The 19,818-nt window shown below is 47.0% G+C and overlaps 1 protein-coding gene across 11 annotated transcripts in view; it reads left to right on the top strand.

Annotated features, from left to right (window-relative positions):
• The window catches only part of CACNA1B (calcium voltage-gated channel subunit alpha1 B), a 297,873-nt gene that overhangs the window by 172,164 nt on the left and 105,891 nt on the right, over nt 1-19,818 (top strand). For all 11 annotated transcript variants that reach the window (XM_062640317.1, XM_062640320.1, XM_062640316.1 and 8 more), the window contains 5 exons: nt 87-199; nt 3,137-3,249; nt 7,079-7,210; nt 8,081-8,153; nt 12,945-13,062. In XM_062640317.1, the coding sequence (XP_062496301.1) occupies nt 87-199; nt 3,137-3,249; nt 7,079-7,210; nt 8,081-8,153; nt 12,945-13,062 (549 nt within the window). The remainder of the gene's footprint in view (nt 1-86; nt 200-3,136; nt 3,250-7,078; nt 7,211-8,080; nt 8,154-12,944; nt 13,063-19,818) is intronic.

Raw genomic sequence — 19,818 nt, 5'->3', positions numbered from 1 at the left:
TGTGAACAGTTACCCTTGTTCCCCACATGGCGAGGTCTGCCTACCAAGGTCTTGCGGACTAATTTAATCTCTTCTCCTGTCTGCAGATTTTGCAGAGTTTGTTTTTCTGGGTCTGTTCCTTACTGAGATGTCTTTGAAGATGTATGGGCTGGGGCCAAGGAATTACTTCCACTCTTCATTCAACTGCTTTGACTTTGGGGTAAGTCTGTGTGGACGAACGTGTGGTTTTCCCTTTATTCAGTGGGGCTGGGCATTTAAGGGTGAGTGTGGGAATCCATGGGGAATGGTGCTGTGTGTGTGCCTTCTGTGGGAAGCTGTCATTGTATAAATGAGCTGCAATGAGACACATTAAGCTTCCCCTAGTTATCATCCTTTTTGAAGAAATGTGACAGCTGGGGATTGCATTTCCTCATCAAGCTAGAGGGTGTTCGCAGCATCAGCACCAGTAAATGCTCTGATTACTGAGAGGTTCTCTCTCCCATTTAAATGAGGTGATTGAAAGACACCCCCCCCCCCCCCATCTTATTGCTTACCTCCCCAGTCAACCATTTAATGGCCTTTACCTCAAGATACATAGACAGCACTTTTCAGACATGAGTGCCCAGAAGCAGAAGTCTAAACACATGATTAGGTGACAGAAAGGTAATAACTCACATCCTTTTACTGCAGAAATACGGGCTCTCCTCTTCATGTTAGAACTACAGCATTGAAGTGTCAATAATGGGGTCAGTTTTGACTGTCTAACAAGGAACGTTGCATGCAGATGTTAATTTATTCATTGAAAGCTATTAGGCTGTAAGGTGTCCTCACACAGGTTAACTCAGCATTTCTCACCTTTAGAGTGGGCTGAGCACTGCATCCCAGAGCTGGAATCAGTCTAGAAGGTTTCTTTAGCAAACTGGTTGTGAAGCTTATGATATAGCCACAGGCAAGAGGGAAACAGGTCATTGTACATATCATCCAGTCCTTCTCTTCAAGATTTAGTCTGTTGTTTACAGTCTTTATCTGCCAAAACACTGGGAGTGATTCTTCTGCCCCATGGAGCAAAATTCCTTGCTTTAGGTTTGCTCTGGCAATGAAGGAGAGGAAGCATTCTTACCTTCAGTAAGTGACCATTCCTAAATCCAAGGCTACAGGTATTATAGAATCCTAGAATGGAAGGGACCTTAAAGCTCATCTAGTTCCAGCCTCCTGTTATGGGAGAATTAAGAGCTTGGCCTAAGCAAGAAATGAACCTATTGGTCTCTCTGCTTTGCATCATGCTATTGTGAGTGCAGCACTGGAAATAAGTGTTTCCCAGGAGGTAAAGCTGTTGGTCTAACTCTTCCTTCTTTAGAGGATCCATAGGGATCCAGCTTCTATCTATGTTTCTTCCTCCTCGCCCACCTTCCAGCCTCCGGAATTAATTCAGCTACTTCACCCCCGCTGGGACATCACGGGGATCTGCAGTCAGTTTAGTTTGACAAACCATCAAGATGAAACCATTCAAATGCAAAAAGTGAAACAACAAATCACAGCGGCATCAGTCTTGGGAGCAACAGTCCAGTGGGGTCTCATGTGAAACAAGCTCCCAGGAGGCCGTGTGGAGATGACAGCAAAATGAATTATCAGAGGAGACACATATGGAGTGTCTCAGGAAAGGTTTCTGCTGATTCATGAGGGAGTCTCAAGAGTGAAAGACTGTGGGAGAGTAGTTTTGTTCCTTCTTTTTCTGATGGGAGGGACTGGATCAGCAGCTGCTGTGTCTTTGCCTTTCCTCTGCATTTTCTGGAAGCTGAGGGTGCAGCATTTGTTGCAGAGAAGCTACAAGCAGTGCTGTAGTTTTGAAACAACATCCAAGTTTCTGTTTAGGAAAGGGATTTGTTTCCAAGCTGCTGAGTCTCCCAGCACTGCTCAGGTATTCAGACACAGCTCTTCCAGCACTGAGTTCCCATTAAGGCTCCCTCTCACAACGCAAGCCAGCTGCTTTCAGGGGTCTGGTGATAACGTGTTTATGGTGCTTCATGCAACTGGGGACCGTGGTCAATGGGAGCTCTGAGATGCTGGGTTAATGCAAGTAATAACTGCAATTGGCAGCCAAATGCCTGTCTTATTAACTGTGCAGTAACCTGTGTGGATATAATTGTCCTTTGCCATTGTGCTTAACCCATTAGGGGTTATTTTGTGCTTTTTTTAATAAAGGATTTCAGAGATTTCTTTATCACTTGCAGTTAATCCTCTGCTAACATTAAAACAAACAAGGAAAACACAACAAAACCTAAAAATCACCTTGATTTAGGACTATTTTTTAATAACCTGAGAGTCTAGCTGATGATGGGCTCTACGTGCTAGAGATTTTCAGGATCTCTTAATAGCTATTACCTTAATTGCTCTCCTAAAGACTCTCAGTTGCCAGAAGTTTCAGGTAATCTTGCCCACACCTGATGCTTCATTAGTATCAGGTATGGAGCACTGTGTCTGAACTCTTCATACACAGCTTCTGCACTGCTGTGTATGAAAGACTTCTGGTGCTTTAGATGGGAAGGGGAGGATGGGGCAGTGTCCCCTGCATCTGCAGGCTGTACTGACTATGCTGCATTGGGTGGGAAAATCAAGTGTTGGCATTTGGTCTTGCCCTTTTGTAGACTGGAATGCAGAAAGTTCATAGGATCCCAGCCTGGCTTGTGTTGGAAGGGACCTTAAAGCTCCTCCAGCTCCAACCCCTGCCACGGGCAGGGACACCTTCCACTAGAGCAGCTTGCTCCAAGCCCCTGTGTCCAACCTGCCCTTGAACACTGCCAGGGATGGGGCAGCCACAGCTTCTCTGGGCACCCTGTGCCAGCGCCTCAGCACCCTCACAGGGAAGAGCTTCTGCCTAAGAGCTCATCTCAGTCTCCCCTCTGGCAGGTCAAAGCCATTCCCCTTGGCCTGTCCCTACAGGCCCTTGCCCAAGGCCCCTCTCCTCAAACAGAAGTTCCTGAAGAAGCTGGAACAAGGTCTTTTAGTGTTGTTGGCTAACTCATGATATTGCTGAAGCCTTCATAAGAAAGCCAGCACAGACCTCGCTCTCATTCTTGTTCTCTCATCAGCCTCCTTAGGTGAACTGCGAAGAACTAAGCAGAAGTTTTGCTTTATGTAAAATGGACTCTTGTTGCAGGTGATCGTGGGAAGTATATTTGAAGTCATTTGGGCTGCAGTGAAACCAGGTACCTCCTTTGGCATCAGTGTCCTGAGAGCGCTTCGACTGCTGAGGATATTCAAAGTAACAAAGTAAGTCCAGCTCCCCTTCTGCTCAGATTAGACTTTTAGCACCATATGGAACCTGTATCATCAGCAGGATAACACTCTTGTTAGTCCTAACGTTGTACATCTGCACTGGCCCTAATAGGGGGCAGGAAGAGAAGTTGCCCTTTCCTTGGCTGGGCTATCCATGTTTCTGGCAGTTTAGGGAGTTCCTGAGCCTGTGTTTGCATCCACAAGAACTTTTAATAGCCCTTTCCCCAGGATCTTACAGAGGTTTGTCTGTCCTTGGGTAGAAGACTCCACAGTGCAGTGATGAGCATGACAGCATCCTTCTTTTCTTTGGTTTTAGGCTTTCCTTGAAACAAAAATCTCACAAGCTGATCACTTATTTCTTGTGATAAGAGAAAAAAGTTTATCAATTTTCTAAGCTCCATAAGCTGCCCACTGTCCTTATCTGCTGTGGAGCCAGTGACTGTTCCTTAAGTATTTAGGAAATCCTTAGTATTTAGGAAATACCAAGCTCCCCTGATTATTGGTAGGTACCAAATCCTGGCACCTGAACCACTGTGTTCACACAAATATGAAGTGTGTTGCTGCTGCCTGTGCTGTGTCTGCTCTGGGTATGCCTGAGGTTTTCAGCCTTGAGCCTGAGAAGCTGAATTGTCACCAGGAGTTGGCTTGCCCCAGCTTTTCAGTTGTCTTCATGCTCATGCATTGCACTAACATATGCTGGCAGTAGCGATTTAGAAATCCATCTAGAGCAATTTCTGCAGGATTTCAAAATTATGGTGTGAAAATTGATGCTGCTGTTGTTTTCCACCTTTTTCTTTTTTTTTTTTTTTTTACACCATTTAGACCATTACCTCCTCATATCTCCTCTCTTTCCGTCACTTCCTTAGTTGTTCTTAGCTTAAAGTAACAAAAGGGTGGACAGCATCTCCCTCCAAAGCAAACCCAGCCATCTCAGATTGATGGAGCACAAGTTATCACAGTTGAGAACAGTAATTTAGAGTACCCAGGTACTTTCACAGCTATTCAGGCACATGGGTTTTGTCAGCTCTGCAAGATTTGCTCATTTGCTAATCATCACGTAGACCCAAGAGCTGTGTGGGACACTGTGTCATTTGTACTGGGGGACAAAGGAGTTGGAAATGTGAAGTTCTATGAATGTTCAGCAAAACAGGTGGATGCCTGCCCCACAGATATCACTATAACATCACCTGTGAGCTACTGCTAGTTATGGAAAACTCCAGGATTTGTAGGAAATTCATAGCAAGTCAGCAGTTAATTTTATCCAGAGCTACTGAGATTCAATGTGTCTGATTGTGTGTTGTACTTTTGAATAATTTTGGACATTTTTACATGCTAAATTGATCTTCCTTGCAAGTTTTGACTATTCAGGTTCTTAGCCAATGTAATAAAGGTTTAGGCCTGAGATGTAACTTAGCAAAGCACATCATGAAACCAGCTGAGTGCTATTTTCCTTCTTAGAACAGCCAATTGAAACTCTCACCCCACTGATATTGAAGTTCCCTTGACCTCACCATGTTATTTTTGAACCTGACATGATAAATGTGTTCATTGCGTTGCCAGAAGCCATGTCTCATCCCCAGCTCACATGGAGGTAGCTCATTGTTGCTGGGCCACATTATCCCAGTGCCTGACCAGCTCAGCCCTAGCATCATTCATGGAGAGTGACCAAAGCAGTGGCACAAGGCACAGATTGCTGCCTACGTGCTCTCATTACAGTCTTTATTTTACATCCTGTCCCTCAGTAGTTTTCTTTTTCCCATCTCTTTCATAGAAACTTTCCTCTGAAAATCCATGTCCTTTTTTTCCTTTGTGTTTAATAAAAGCCAGTTGCAATCCAATGCCTTGAATAATCGATGGTATTAGACCTTCTGATTCATATCTCCCAAATCAGTGCCTACAGACAGCAGAGTGATGCAGTAGTTAAGAAGTTAAATTACAGTCAGCCTGAAATGTGGCAGAAAGCTGCACTATGAGTGGACACACCTAAAGAAGGGGTAAAATCCAGCAAAGAGGACAAGAAGAAAACAGCTTCACATGTTCTCCTCTTTGTCATCACAGAACTGAATGGGGACTGGCACTTGTAGAAATGCAGCTCCTATTTATATCCTGGCTCTGTGTATTCAGGCAGGATTTGGTGCTGAGCTATTCCAGGGCAAGGCAGAGCCTCCCCATGTGTTTCAGGCACGGTTGTGTTAGCTGCTTTTGTGGCAGGCATTGCCTGAAGCTGTTGGGTCAAACGGGGGAGAGCCATGTGAGCAGTAAATGCTTCCTCCATCTCCAATGATAGAAGCTCAGCCCCTTTTGCTGAAGAGCTAACCCTGACTAGATCTGGTCCTGAGAGATTCCCCTGAAACTCTCTGTCATTGTATGATGACATAACTCTTCTTGGAATGGGTCAATGGGAATGCAAGATCCTGCTTCTCCTGGGATGCACATCAGTACAGAGAACCATGGGGTGGTTCAGCTCTCCCAGCTACACCTGTGGTAAGGAAGAGGAGGGAAACAAAGAAAAAGAGAAGAGAAAGGATGGTGTTTCTGTGCTTCTGACTCAAGCTCTGAGCTTTTCTCCCCATCAAATGGGAGGAATCCATGGGCTTCCTTCTGCTGGATACCCACAGCTGCGCTGCAGGAGGGAGCTTAGCATGCATCTGTCCCTAAAACTGCAGCCAGAGGACACACAGGCCAGGATGGTAGAGCTGCTGCTGAGAGTGGCCTCTGAATGGCAGCTCTTGGTGCTGGGTGGTGGAGAAGAGGGAAGTCACTGCACAAAAAGAGAGGAAAATCTTCCCCCATGGTCTCAAAACTTTCATCAGAGGACACGTGAAATGGCTCTAAATCACTCGATCCCTCCCGTCTGCTCCAGCCTGTCTGTCCAAAAGGAGATTGTCAAAGAGCTCCTCTGCTTGATAGCTCTTTCTGCATTTTCTGATTCATTAATTTTCCTAATATAAATGCTCCCTGCCTGTTCCCAGCAGGGCAATAAAGCCAGGAAAGAGAGCTGTTCCTGAGCACCCTCCCGCACGTTGTCACTCAATGTGCCTGACTGTGAGTGTGCCAGGAGCCATCTCAGGGGACAGGAGGGATAAAAGCAAACTAACTTCGGTATCTGGCCAGAGGCGACTTGCATGTGTCAGGCAGGATTCATGCTGAGCCATTCCCTCTTGACAAGTTGGAGTTAATGTCCCAGATTTGTTTTCATTGTCCGAAGCTGTTGCTTGGTCCTGGATGCTTAAACCGTGTGGTTGAATTGCCCCACAGTGAAGGCATTGTGCGTGAATGGAATGGATTCCTTTTGCATGAATGCGTGTGTTGAGCATCTACAGAAATCATAGATGTCTGAACATGTGGGAGTTTTCCACTTATGGGTATTGACATCTGACAAGCTGGACAGACACCACAAAGACATCACACTGGAAATGAGCTGATTTGTGTCTTACAAAGGGAGGTTTTCGCTGTCCCCATTCATGACATTGATACATCCCTGGTTGGACACCCCTGCTGGCTGCCATGCTGAAGGAGAAAATACAGAAAGGTTGAGATCTGCATCAAGAAAGGAGTTACTGAGGAATTAAACCAAACACTGCCGCTGCATACAACTGCTCTGCATGGGTACATGTGCACCGAGGTGGCCATCTCTGCCCTTGAGATCCTACAAGAGATTTTGCTCCTCAGTGAGCTGTATTTTCCAGTCATGGAGAGTCATTTAAAGATGCTGATATTCCTGGCCATTCTTTTCCTTTTCTATAATAATAGATTGTATTAGTTTCTTACCAGAGGCTCTTCCTCTCATGTTCTCTCCCTGCTGCTCTGATCTCCAATGCAGGTACTGGAATTCCCTGAGGAATCTGGTGGTCTCCTTGCTGAACTCCATGAAGTCCATCATCAGTTTGCTTTTCCTGCTCTTCCTCTTCATTGTGGTGTTTGCTTTGCTGGGGATGCAGCTGTTTGGAGGACAGTAAGTGTAATTCATTGTTGTCCTTTCAGGGGTAATCTGAAAGCATGCACATGGAATGCTGCAGGGATGAAGGATTCACATCCTGGGTACAGATGTGAGACTTCCTGGGATGCTGAGAACTGGTCGCTGGTTTGTAGGACAGCAGATCCTTTTCGGCTCTTTTACTTGGAGCTGAATTCTTCATAGTTACCCTAATTCAACCTCCTGTGTCATTCCATGGTCCCCATGTGCACCCAGAGCTCTGGAGCAGGGCTGGGGAGGCAGCACTTTTTTCTACCATTAGGGAAAAGGCAGATTCTTTTCCCTGAATTTATTCACTTGGAATATTTTGTGCTGGAAAACACAATTCTGCTGAAGCTGATTTTTTTCTCATTAGAAATGTTGCTTGTGATGAATTTTGCAACAAGAGATATCAAAATATTACCATTTGAGCTGCAGCATGGATTTTGAAATGAGAAAATGTTTGTTGTATGTTTGCTTTTCCAGACATTTACTGTTTTATCTTTAAAATATTAAAATGAAATAATCTGCTAAAAGGACAATTTCAGGTTTGAGTTCCACACTTGAAGCAAAAAAACCTCTTGGAGTGATTCGTTCTGCAAAATCCTTTGAGATTTCTCTTGTTCCTTTTAATTGTGGGTGAAAATGAATGTCAAAGCATTCTTCAGCAATGAAATTGAGTTTCTGCTAATAGTTTTGTTAAGCATCATCTCAGAGATGCTGCCTCAGAACATCTCAGAGATGTTCCCCTCTGTGATGGCCTGGGGTGTTATTGCCAGGTGGAACAAATGTTGCTCCCTGACTCAGTTTACAGGGTATTATGAGACCTGCTTGTCCCTTACTGCTTTTGGGTTTATTTCTTCTTTCTAGATTCAATTTCCAAGATGAAACACCAACCACGAATTTTGATACCTTCCCTGCTGCCATCCTCACAGTATTCCAGGTAAAGCCGTACCTTGTCCTGGGAGAAAATGAATTCCTGGACATCTCTTTCTGCTTATGGTGAATTAAAGAGAACTGGAACAAAATAGGCATTTGGTTAAATAGACATTTCTGAGCCTTGCTTAAAGTCTGTTTGTGCCCATGCCTTCTTCTGAGGCCCCTGCCTGGGGCTGCATGGTGGGATGGCAGCACTTGCATGTGCCCTGCTGCATCAATGTCCTTTCTGCAATCCCAGACAGTGGTTGGCCTGTTTCCCTTTCTCCTGTGGTTACCATAATAGGAGGAGAGAGGCCTGAGCTAGCTCCAGGCAGTGAGGAAATGGGAGCATTTTGCACTGTAACAGCTCAAGATAATGCTGGGTAAGAATCACAGTCAATGGGGAAGCTCAGAAAGAGGCATCAGCCTTGGGCAAGTTTGTGTGATGGCAGGAGGAAGTCTGCAGCTCTGGCAGCAGCACTACTCAGATTTAAGAGCCTAATTTTGCAGCTGTTCTCTGCATGCCTGTATTAAACCAGTTATTTCAGGTGTTTCAAGCAGAGATCTGAGGGTGCTGCACCCTGCTCCATGTGCAGGTAACATTCACAGCTCTATGGAAGACTGCCTGGCATTTATAGCATTGGCCTATTCTTGATGTGGACTTGACTTTGATCCAAACTTTCATAGGTCTCAGCAAGGCTTGGATTATGTATTTCAGTGTCATGTCCCTAAAAGAGGGAGGAAAAAGGACGGAAGCAAGGAATTGATGAAAATATTTCGATTAAACCAGAAAAAGACTCTAAAAGAAAATGTGTCCTATGACCACAATGACCTTCATATGGGTATTGCTTCTCTCCTGATGTGAAGCAGGTTTGGTAGTATTTACCTTGCAGGATATTGCAAATCATGGTAGATTAGTATTTGCATAGTATTTTTGGTACTCATCAAAGAAGGGCTTATAGAAATGTAAGGGTATTGCCACAGAGCCAGAACTGAGCCTGAGTCAGGCTCCAGATACGAGCCTGTGGAAGTGTTCGTGGTTTAGTTTGCTTCTGGGACTAGAGCAATACTGTTGAGAGTGCTTAGCTGAAATATTTCCTTTCTATCCCTGAGGCAAACACCCCTGTAATGCAGTGGCTGTGGGATGAGGGAAAACACTGTTCATTTGATGACATTTGTATAGTAGAGCTATGAACTGAAACCGGCAAAACCCGTCAGCACTGAATAAGCTCAGAGCAGCCTCACTGAGGCTTTTTGATAACCTCTGCTCCCAGTCCAACCCCCTTCTCCACTGAATTGCAAATAATGTTTCTTCAATGTGGGCTTTGGATTCTCTTCTAACCTTGTCTTCATAAACTCGGGCAAGAAGTAACGCAGGCTTCTTCGGTTGCTGCTCTAATGAGCAGACTAGCATCGTTCAGTGAATGCATTTGATGCGTTGAACAAACAGAATAAAGCCTGATACAACCTGTCTGTTCCTAACCCCTTTGGAGAGTCTTTGTTTGGGAAGAAGGTTTAAAGTGTTCTGCAGCCTGCCATAGCCCCATTGATCTCAGCAGATCTGGCTGGGTCGCAGTCTCCTGTCACACGTCTCCAGGTATTTTTGTCACCTGGAGTTGGCTGAGCTCAGTGCTGGGTGCAGCTGAGCACAGCTCTCCCTAAATGCCCTTTGAAGAGCATTACATGTTTTTCTGCAGCTCCTGGCTCCCAAGAAAGTCTCTGTGAGCTGAATGCCAAGTTGTGCATAGACAAAATACAAACACAAACTATAGTTTGTTTCTAGGCTGAGAGAGCTGGGTTTGTTCAGCCTGGAGAAGAGAAAGCTCTGAGGAGACCTTAGAGCAGCTCCAGTGCCTAAAGGGGCTGCAGGAAAGCTGGAGAGGGGCTTGGGACAAGGGCCTGTAGGGACAGGCCAAGGGGAATGGCTTTAACCTGCCAGAGGGGAGACTGAGATGAGCTCTTAGGCAGAAGCTCTTCCCTGTGAGGGTGCTGAGGCGCTGGCACAGGGTGCCCAGAGAAGCTGTGGCTGCCCCATCCCTGGCAGTGTTCAAGGCCAGGTTGGACACAGGGGCTTGGAGCAAGCTGCTCTAGTGGAAGGGGTCCCTGCCCGTGGCAGTGGTTGGAGTTGGATGAGCTTTAGGGTCCCTTCCAACACAAACCATTCTATGATGATGTATATACACATGAAAACTAACTAGTTGCATCTCCCTATTCCAGCAATCGAGTTGGAAGTGTGTACAATACCTGTAAGTGCAGAGACTAAAAATCAGGAGGTGTGTTAACTATACATGCTCTCCTCCCTCAGAGCTGCTATGTGAGTAATCACATGCTGCTGGCTGCTAAGAGGCAGAGCACTGGTGACCACTGGAGGTAAGGAGTCACAGTGGCAGGATGGGACCAAGCCTCAGCTCTGCTGATGGGTGCCCTGCTGAGGTTTGGGATGCAGAGCTGGCTTCGGTTGGGTGTCTGAGTGCTCCGGCTGGTCTCACTGGCCTGCCCAAGAGGTCTGATACTGATTTTCCTTTTACTCAGGCCCTTCCTCAGGAGAGCATCTCTCTTTGAGGACAGCCCTTTGGAATGGTGCAGCATGATTCCTCCACAGCTGAGTGTCTCCCACTGTTAATGTGCTCATTAGCCCATTAAGGTTTCACAGCAGCTCTTGACAGTTGTTTTTATTCCATCACCTGGTGGCTCCTCAGCTAAGCCTAAGTGTTAAATGATGACAGGCACTCCACAGAATGTTCATTTGGGGTAGCCAAAAGCAGTTTTAAGGCCAGGGAAAAACAAAATGTTTGGGTTTCATCTCACTCCAAAGTCCTCTTTGCTTACTCCTCTCCTTTTGCAATGTTATCCTTTCTCTACTATAGCAAGAAGTTCTTATAGCATCCATAAGCAGAGACTTTATAGAGCAGAAAGGCTTTACCTACTGCATGTGTTCTGATCCTTGAGGGTTGCTACCTAATGGCTTAAGTAATTCCTCCAGCTGATGGCTGACAGCACGAGCAGTGGGAAGGACACCAGGTCAAAGCGTCTGTCCTCTTGCCAGGGCACCAGAGCATCCTCATCTTTGCCCAGGCAAACTTTTGCAGAGTGACAAATAAACTAACCAGCTGGACTTGCTTATGTGAAGTTGTAGTTTGTGATACCTGCAAGTCCTGGTCTTCTGCAGGGCATAGAAACATTGCCCCTGCTTTCTTTTTCCATGAATGTTTGTGTGAATAGAAATCACTTTATGGTTATTCACAGAAAGCAGGAACAATTGAGGATTCATGGAAATGATGTGAATGCAAGTTTGTGAACAGTGCTTTGCATAATTGAGTGCCAGAGTTGAAAGCCCAGTGCTCTGGTTCCTATTCTCTGATGTAAATCCAGAGTAGTTCTAATGATATGGGTTAGGCTCAGGCTCTGAACTGTGTCCTGAGTTATTTGAGGCCAGATTTTGCATTTAGGATACAAGTTGGTGTATGCACTGTATGTCCTTGTATAGATTTACTCACAGCCCATTGCAGCCATCAGCACCAACCCTGCAGCAAGAGTTTTTCTCTCTGTCAGCAGATGATGACTAGTCCAGAATGTGTAATTGTTTTGAGTGTACTGCATGCACGTGGGGCTTGGTTACTACAGCATGCATCATGCTTTGGGCTTTTTTTGGTTCTCATTTTATTTTCTTCTACTAAATATAAAGACAACTTTCTATTTAGGAATTTGAGCTTCACATCCCAATAGGCATCTTACTATATACTGAAAGTGACTACCCTTGACTCTGCCATGGCAGGTTGATGAAGTGTTGATGTGCCCAAAATGTTGCTCTGTTGCAGTCATTGGTGAAGACCAGGAACGGCAGGGGACTCAGATGGTGCAAGATTAGCATGTGCCATGGCAGTGATTTGAGTCTTAGGTGTTTTCACTTGTTCTGATTAGTTTTGCTATTATTCATGTGTTTGCTCATTAGCCTCAGGTCAGTGTGCAGAGCCTGCAGCCAGGACAGCTCTGCAGAGCCAGGCTGTGCTCACCTCTATACAAGGTGAGCACAGAGGAGGATCAGGGTCCCCTTCAAGCTACCCTCGTTTATCCTCACTCATGCACATTGGTTATTGCTTCTGCTTAAGGGTTTCTTTGTGGCCATTCTGGGTGGCTGAAGGGTCCCTCTGGCCTGAGCAAGCAGCAAACCTGGATTAGAATCCATTGTGGTGCAACCTCCTGGCAGTGGTTGTGCTGCCCAGTGAATGGCACTTGCAGTAATGTTCATGCGTGTACCAGGGCTGTCTGCAGCCCTGAGGAACAGAGGAATAGTGGAAGAGAGCTGCAGGAGCTGAGCAAACCCTTGCTGTATGAAGTCAATAAAAGGAGTTGATACTGGCAGAGTTTCCACTCAGGTCAGAGGTTTTGGAGGCCTGTGGGGGAGATGCTGGCTCGGAGCTGTTGAAACCTGGTATCTCCACATGACTTAAAAATGGAGAGCGGGCAAATCTTGCTGGAGTTGAAGTGTTGTGCATGAGAGCCTGAGGTTGCAGGAGGGTAGCAGGCACATAATCAAGAGCAGGAAGGAATGGGACAATGGGAGTCCCTCACCAGTGATCCTCCCTCCTCCTTAGCTCGTGCCAGAGGAGAAAGCTGCATCCACCCTGGGGTGAAGCCATCCAGGGCTGGAGTTTGATGTCCAACAGTGCAGCCTACCACACTAACGCTCATCCATTTTCCACCTAGAGACCAGTCCTGCATTGCATCAAGCTGCTTAGTTCAGTTCCCCCAAACCTTCCTGGCTTTGTCTTTCCTTTGACTCACCATTTCTCCTCTTTCGACTTTTGCTGTGCAGATCCTGACAGGGGAAGACTGGAATGCTGTGATGTACCACGGGATAGAGTCACAGGGCGGCGTTCGCTCGGGGATGTTCTCCTCCATTTACTTCATCGTCCTCACGTTGTTTGGTAACTGTATCCTTACACATTGTCTTGTGTTAAAGGCACAGTGGGCCATACACCCTTCATGGGGTGCTAGAAATACCTAGTTTTGTTCAAATTCTCACACCATCACACTTTTTAAACCCAAATGATTGCTGTAAGTTTGCTGTCTACAGGGTAAAAGGCACAGGTAAGTTGCCCAGGTTGGTGTCACTTTGCTGATGGCAATGTGAGCGTAGTCTTCATTCATTTCATTTTTCGTGGTTTACCTAAAGATTGTCCTATTATGAGTTAATTTATGTTGCAGGAAAATTGATAGAAGTCCAGTCAGAGCAGGACCTGTGTAGCTTGAATAACCTTCCAAGAAGGTTTGCACTAGGTCAGCAGAAGGAAGAGCTGAAGTTGGTTTGGTGTGTAAATCAGGCTCCAATCTCTTGGAGCCTCTGTCTACATACAGCAGCTTAACCAGTTGTGTTCTTCCAAACTCCTGAAATTCTCTTGTCTCCACGTAATGCTAAAAACTTAAGTCCAGGTCTTGGTTTCTGAGCTCTGTATTTGGTTGTGCTCCAGGAACTGACACATGAAGTGTCTGAAGATGTTTTATTCTGCTTAGTCATGAAAATCTCTTGAGGGCAAGAGGAAACTGGGACAAAAATGTCCCAGGCTGTCTTCTGGGACCAGCAGCACTCTGACGTGTGTTGTGTCTCCAGAGAGGCCTAACGAGGCAAGAATTTATCAGTCAGAGATGGAATTTGGAAAGGGAGGCTGTGTTTTATGCCAAAATGAGCAGGGTTTCTTTGATCTGAGGCTGGGTATAAGGAGAGCCAGGAGAGCTCAGTGATTGTGATGGCTCAGTTCCTGTCTCATGACGGAGGCTGCGAGCGGGTCAATGTTGCATAGCATTGCTCACATTAAATAGTACAGAACTGTTGGTGTAAGATGTTTTCTGGCTGCAGTGACAAGCTGTGTTGAATCAGAGCATCCTTAAAAGTGGAACCTTAAAACCTGTTGTGTATGTGAGGTAGCCTGGCTGGTTTGTTTGTTCTGTGAAATAGGGATAAGAAGGCTAAGCAGTGCTGCTCTGTGGAGGGATTCCCAGCAGTGTGAACCTTGTTAGTGGCAATCCCAGCGTTCATCTTTTCTTAGGAGCCCTGTTTGGGTGGTGGCGTTGGCTGAGTACCTAGGAGAAAGGGAAGTGTACATGGGGGGCAATACCTATGCTGAAGATGTAGAGCTGTTATCGACCCCTTCAGTGGGTGGACAAGATGAGATGAGATCAGTGCCCATGGAGTGCATGGCAGAGCTCCAGACCTCTCTTTCGCCTGAAATCTCTCTATTAGCATGAGAACGGAGGCAGGGAACAGCGGAGCAGACAGAGTGCGAGCCGTGCCTGTCACACAAGCGTGTCTCTGAGGGATTTATCCCATTAGTGTGTGCTGTCAGAGCCGGAGCAGATGTGATGCTGGGGCTGGCTCCACAGCTCTGCTCAGACATCCGCCTCGTGCCCCTTCAGAAACACAGGGCTTTGGAAAAGTGGGTCAATGGAGAGCTGGGAGGGAGGGAGATCTCTAAATCCTCAGGGCTTGGCTTTTGAAAATGAGATTAAGCTATAATCAGGCTTGACAGCAGAGCTGAGAGAGACACTTACCTCAGAGCAGCTAAGATCCAGCACTTTTGAGGAACAGGATAGAATACCCTTCTTGCACCTTTAATTCAGAAAGGGGACCATGTTTATCCCTTAGTTTTCATTAAAAAAGGGAAAGAGCAGGGGATGCTCAAGAGGAGGGAGTAAGGACCTGGTTCACCTATTGCCACTGCCATGAATTTGGTATTTCCTCTGCTTGCCCTGGCAGAGTGGTGATTCAAAACCTTACCCACGTTCCCCCTAAACACCTTCCTGGCAGACAGCAGCTGTCTTGCTTTCCCTTCCTTTTCCAGTACCTAAAGGGGCTGCAGGAAAGCTGGAGAGGGGCTTGGGACAAGGGCCTGTAGGGACAGGCCAAGGGGAATGGCTTTAACCTGCCAGAGGGGAGACTGAGATGAGCTCTTAGGCAGAAGCTCTTCCCTGTGAGGGTGCTGAGGCGCTGGCACAGGGTGCCCAGAGAAGCTGTGGCTGCCCCATCCCTGGCAGTGTTCAAGGCCAGGTTGGACACAGGGGCTTGGAGCAAGCTGCTCTAGTGGAAGGGGTCCCTGCCCGTGGCAGGGGTTGGAGCTGGAGGAGCTTTAAGGTCCCTTCCAACACAAACCAGGCTGGGATTCTGTGTTTCTGCTGTCCTGATGCTGAGATAATCCAGGGGGAGACTTTCCTGGCTGCTTCCCTGGGACCATCTCCAGTGCCCCTCTCATCCCCCTTGCCCGCAGTCACACGCTGTGGCATATCTTTACCTCAGCTCCTGTGTGCTGAGCAAGGAGGATGTGTCAGGTACGATGCTTTAATTCTCTGAGTCCTGCTGACGGGGATAAGTTTGCTGCAGGTGACTTTATACAAACACAGAAAGAGGGGAAAGCTGGCTGACAGTAAACAACACTCAGAAACCCTTTTATAATGTCCTGGAAGAAGGCTTTCACCAGCTTCTAGTGATCAGTTATAAACCTAAAGCAGATCTGTTAATTTCTATGGAGATTTACATCCCTGTTTGAGAATTGGAGACCTGGCCCAGATTGTCTCTGTAGAAACTTAGTCTGAGAGCATAGAATAGAATCACAGAACCAACAGGGTTGGAAAAGCCCTTTAAGCTCATCCAGTCCAACCGTTCCCAGCACTGCCAAGGCCACCACTGACCCATGGCACTGAGGCCTCGTCTCCATGGGCTGTGAACACTTGCAGGGACGGTGCCTGCAGCCCTGCCCTGGGCAGCCTGTTCCAATGCCCGAGCACCCTCTGGGGCAGGAATTGTTCCTCAGCTCCATCTAAACCTGCCCTGGGGCAGCTTGAGGCCGTTTCCTCTTGTCCCATCCCTTGTTCCTTGGGAGCAGAGCCCAGCCCCTCCTGGCTCCATCCTCCTGTCAGGCACTTGTAGGCAGCGATCAGGTCCCCCCTGAGCCTTCTCTTCTCCACACTGAACCCCCCAGGTCCCTCAGCCCTTCCCCATCACACTTGTGCTCCAGGCCCTGCACCAGCTCCGCTGTCCATCTCTGGCCCCGCTCCAGCACCTCAATGTCTCTCTTGGAGTGATGGGCCCGGAACTGAACATCCGCTGCTTTCACAGAGGGTTTGTACAAGCCTTTCAGCATCACATGCAGGCCATTTTGCCTTTAGGCACCATGGGCAGGAGGGGAGAGCTGGGGCTGGGGTGTGTGGTGGAGGATGAGGGGTTAAATCTTTTCATGGTCTGTTTATGCTCATACTGATATTTCAGACAGTGTTTCAGTGAGGTCAGTGCTACCCCTGCTTTTCGCTAGCGACAGTTTTGATGCTGAGAGCAAGCAGCAGGCAGTCATTTATCTCTGAGGGAAGGCTGAACCGTGTGACTTGCCAGGGACTTAAGTTGTCATTAACTGTCAAAACATAACCAGGAGCATCTGAAAATCAAGTTTAGTTTGCCAGAAAAGAGCAGTCCTGCATTTGTGCAGGAAGGGAAATGCTCATTAATGTCAGTGATGCCGCAGTGCTGCAGCCACGTTAAGGACAGGCAGGGGTACAGGGTCAGGTACAGGTCTGAGCCTCGGGATCACCTTCCCAAGGAGAGTCCCACAGCCCAGCGGACAGCATAGAGAGGTCAGTCCAAGCTGCTGAGTATAGATCAATGTGAAGTGTTTTTTCTGCTCTAACGTGGTGCTTCACAAAGTTCTTCCCAGTCTGCCTTTAAAGAACTCCCTCCGAGAAGCTTTAATAATGTCCTTTTTTAATGCAACTTTATTTTCTCAGCTGTGAATTTGCCACCAGCCCTCCCCACACAGCATCCACTGCAGCTGAATTCCTTAAGTGGGACATTTTGGTTTTATTTTCTTGTATCACTACTGTTTAAATCAGTCCAAGCCTTTACAGATGCTGATCAGCAAAAGGCACTTTGGCTCCTCTGTATGGAGAGTTTTGCTTTCAGTTTTTGAGCATTGGTGAGACTATATTTAAGGGTTTAGGCAAACTGCATCAAATACCAACCATATCCTGGGCTGCATCAAAAGGAGCGTGGCCAGCAGGTCAAAGGAGGTGATCCTGCCCCTCTGCTCCGTTCTCATGAGACCTCATCTGGAGCATTGTGTGCAGTTCTGGTGTCCTCAACATACAAAGGACATGGAACTGTTGGAACAAGTCCAGAGGAGGCCACGAGGATGATGAGGGACTGGAGCACCTTCCATATGAAGACAGGCTGAGGAAGTTGGGGTTGCTCAGCCTGGAGAAGAGAAGCTGTGTGGAGACCTCAGAGCAGCTTCCAGTGTCTGAAGGGGGCTATAGGGATGCTGGGGAGAGACTCTTATTAGGGACTGTAGTGACAGGACAAGGGGTGATGGGTTAAAACTTAAAACAGGGGAAGTTTAGATTGGATCTAAGGAGGAAATTCTTTCTTGTTAGGGTGGTGAGACACTGGAATGGGTTGCCCAGGGAAGCTGTGAATGCTCCATCCCTGGCAGTGTTCAAGGCCAGTTGGGACAGAGCCTTGGGTGCCATGGTTTAGTGTGAGGTGTCCCTGCCCATGGCAAGGGGGTTGGAACTGGGTGATCTTAAGCTCCTTTCCAACCCAAACTGTTCTATGATTCTACAATTCTATGAAATGTTGCTGGAGAATTGGCATTGGTGGTGTTGGTTTCGCTTGCAAAACCTGCTCTTTTAAACACAAGGGATTCCTTTCCTTTCTCAGAGCTGCTCGGGGCACTGTGAGTGTTCTTTGTGTGGAATAAAGGAGTGCAGGTGCCAGCTTCCCCTGCTTCTCAGTTGTTTCTTGGAATCCATTTGTATTTTCAAGGGACAACTGTAAGGAAAAGATGCAGAAACTTTGTTTTTCTAAGTCAAAAGACTCTCACGTTATGTTTCCAGTGTCAGAGAGTCTGTGTGAAGCCAGACCTCTCTGTCTGAAGTGGTTTAATGGAAGTAGTATGATGAGAGTAACAGCAGGATTTGGCTGATTTTCTAGGAAATGACACTGCTTGTATTCACGGTGTTCCACTTAATTGATAAATGGATGCATCTGTTGAGGAAAAAAACCCAAACTACATAAACCTACCAAGGATCCTGAAATAGAAAGCAGCAAATGCCTTTCTCATGCTGTCCTTGCCCTTAGCTGCCATGCAGGGGAGCTCTACTGGGCTCAGCTGGGCAGAGAGGTCCATGGGTCTACCCAGGTTATCCAGCCTGGATCAGAGGCTGGAGTTTGGGGAATGTTTGGGAATCCCCAGGCTGTGCAGAAAGGACCAAGGGACCTTTTTGGGGGCAGAAACACCCAAGTCTGTTAGGGGATGGGTCAAACCAGCCTGATCTGTTAAAACAATGAATGAATTCTATTTCCAGTGGTCAATTATGTTACAGGAGACATTTTCAGCATGTGTTTGTGTGTGCAGGCAGGGTAGGAAAACAGTTTTATTACTGAGACATTTATTCCCAGAACAGGAGACTTGGAAGTATTTCCAACTTCTTGGAAGCATCCCAGAGGAAAAGACCCAAACAGTGTTGCCATGGGCAGTGGTACCTCAGCCTCCTGCCTGCACCCCAAGTCCACAAGTGACAGGTTCCTCTTCCCAGCTCTTGGTTAAAAGGAAATGGGGAAATGGGTACCTCTGCAAATGAAATTTGATGGAGCTCTGATTTCAGTGCAGGAGGAAAGTGATAATTTCAGCATCATCTTTCCCTTTTTCTTGCTCTTTGTCTGCTGGTTTCACTGGGACTGAGGTCCTCCCACCCTGCTCTCCTGCTGGAATGGAGGAAGGAGCAGTTGATGGGCATCACATTGTAAACCTCTGTCCCAGAGGAATTGTCTTCACACGATAAAAACCTCCTTCCCATTTTATATGACATGGAAAAAACGTGATGGATGACCTGGCCTTTTCCCAGAGAAACTCTGTGTCACATTCCCTGAATGGTTTGGCAGTCAGGATGCAGATGCATCCTAAGAGATTAAACACAACTCCTGCTTCCTACTGTCACAAGCAGAGGCTTCAGTTTTGATAGGCATTCAGGCTCTAGAGACACTCATCTCAATGGGAATTGAAGACGTGAGTATCTAGTTCTGAAGTCTTGGATGAATTATGTTTGATAAAAGCTCTTGAGAGGGAAACAAGGAGGCTTTGAGCTGATTCTTTGGGCCAGCTTTGGTCCCTGGCTGCCCTAGGAAGTCTCCTGATGCTATGCCAATGTGGAGTAATGGCTCTGCAGCCAGCTTGCTGCTTTGGAGTCTTCTAGAGCAGGGGGATCAGCTGGAGCATGGAGCTGGAACACGGAGCTGGGCAGGCTCCTGTTCAGCAGAGGTAATTGCAGCCAGTGAATCAGCCTTGCACTTCTGCTTGTAGGGAAACCACAGGTGCCTCCTCCAGGCATCCTTCTGGGAGATGGAAAGCAGAGGGGCACCGAGGCCAAGCTTTCCCAGTGTCTCACTGCAGGTTTGACAGAAGTCTGAGAGCTCACAGTCCCCCTCATGGAGCCATTGCCTGGCTCCCCCCTGCACACCAGCCTCATCCCACTGTCCTGCCTTCCCTGCAGCCTTGCTTTGGACATTGCTTCCAACTCAGGTCCAAAACAGGGGGCACATTAAACCAGTAGGAAATAACTGGGTTAATTGTGTAAAACTGCTGCAGTCCTTTAGCTCAGTTTACAGGAACCTGTAACTGGTCCCTGACTGGGATTTGGCTCTGGTGAGG

Source organism: Pezoporus occidentalis, unplaced genomic scaffold (genome assembly GCF_034315485.1).
Source record: "Pezoporus occidentalis ecotype Australia unplaced genomic scaffold, CSIRO_AGI_Poc_V1 ctg64, whole genome shotgun sequence".
Taxonomy (NCBI): Eukaryota; Metazoa; Chordata; class Aves; order Psittaciformes; family Psittacidae; genus Pezoporus; species Pezoporus occidentalis.
The sequence above is the reverse complement of the archived record's forward strand: the minus strand, read 5'-3'. Positions and strand labels throughout refer to the sequence as shown.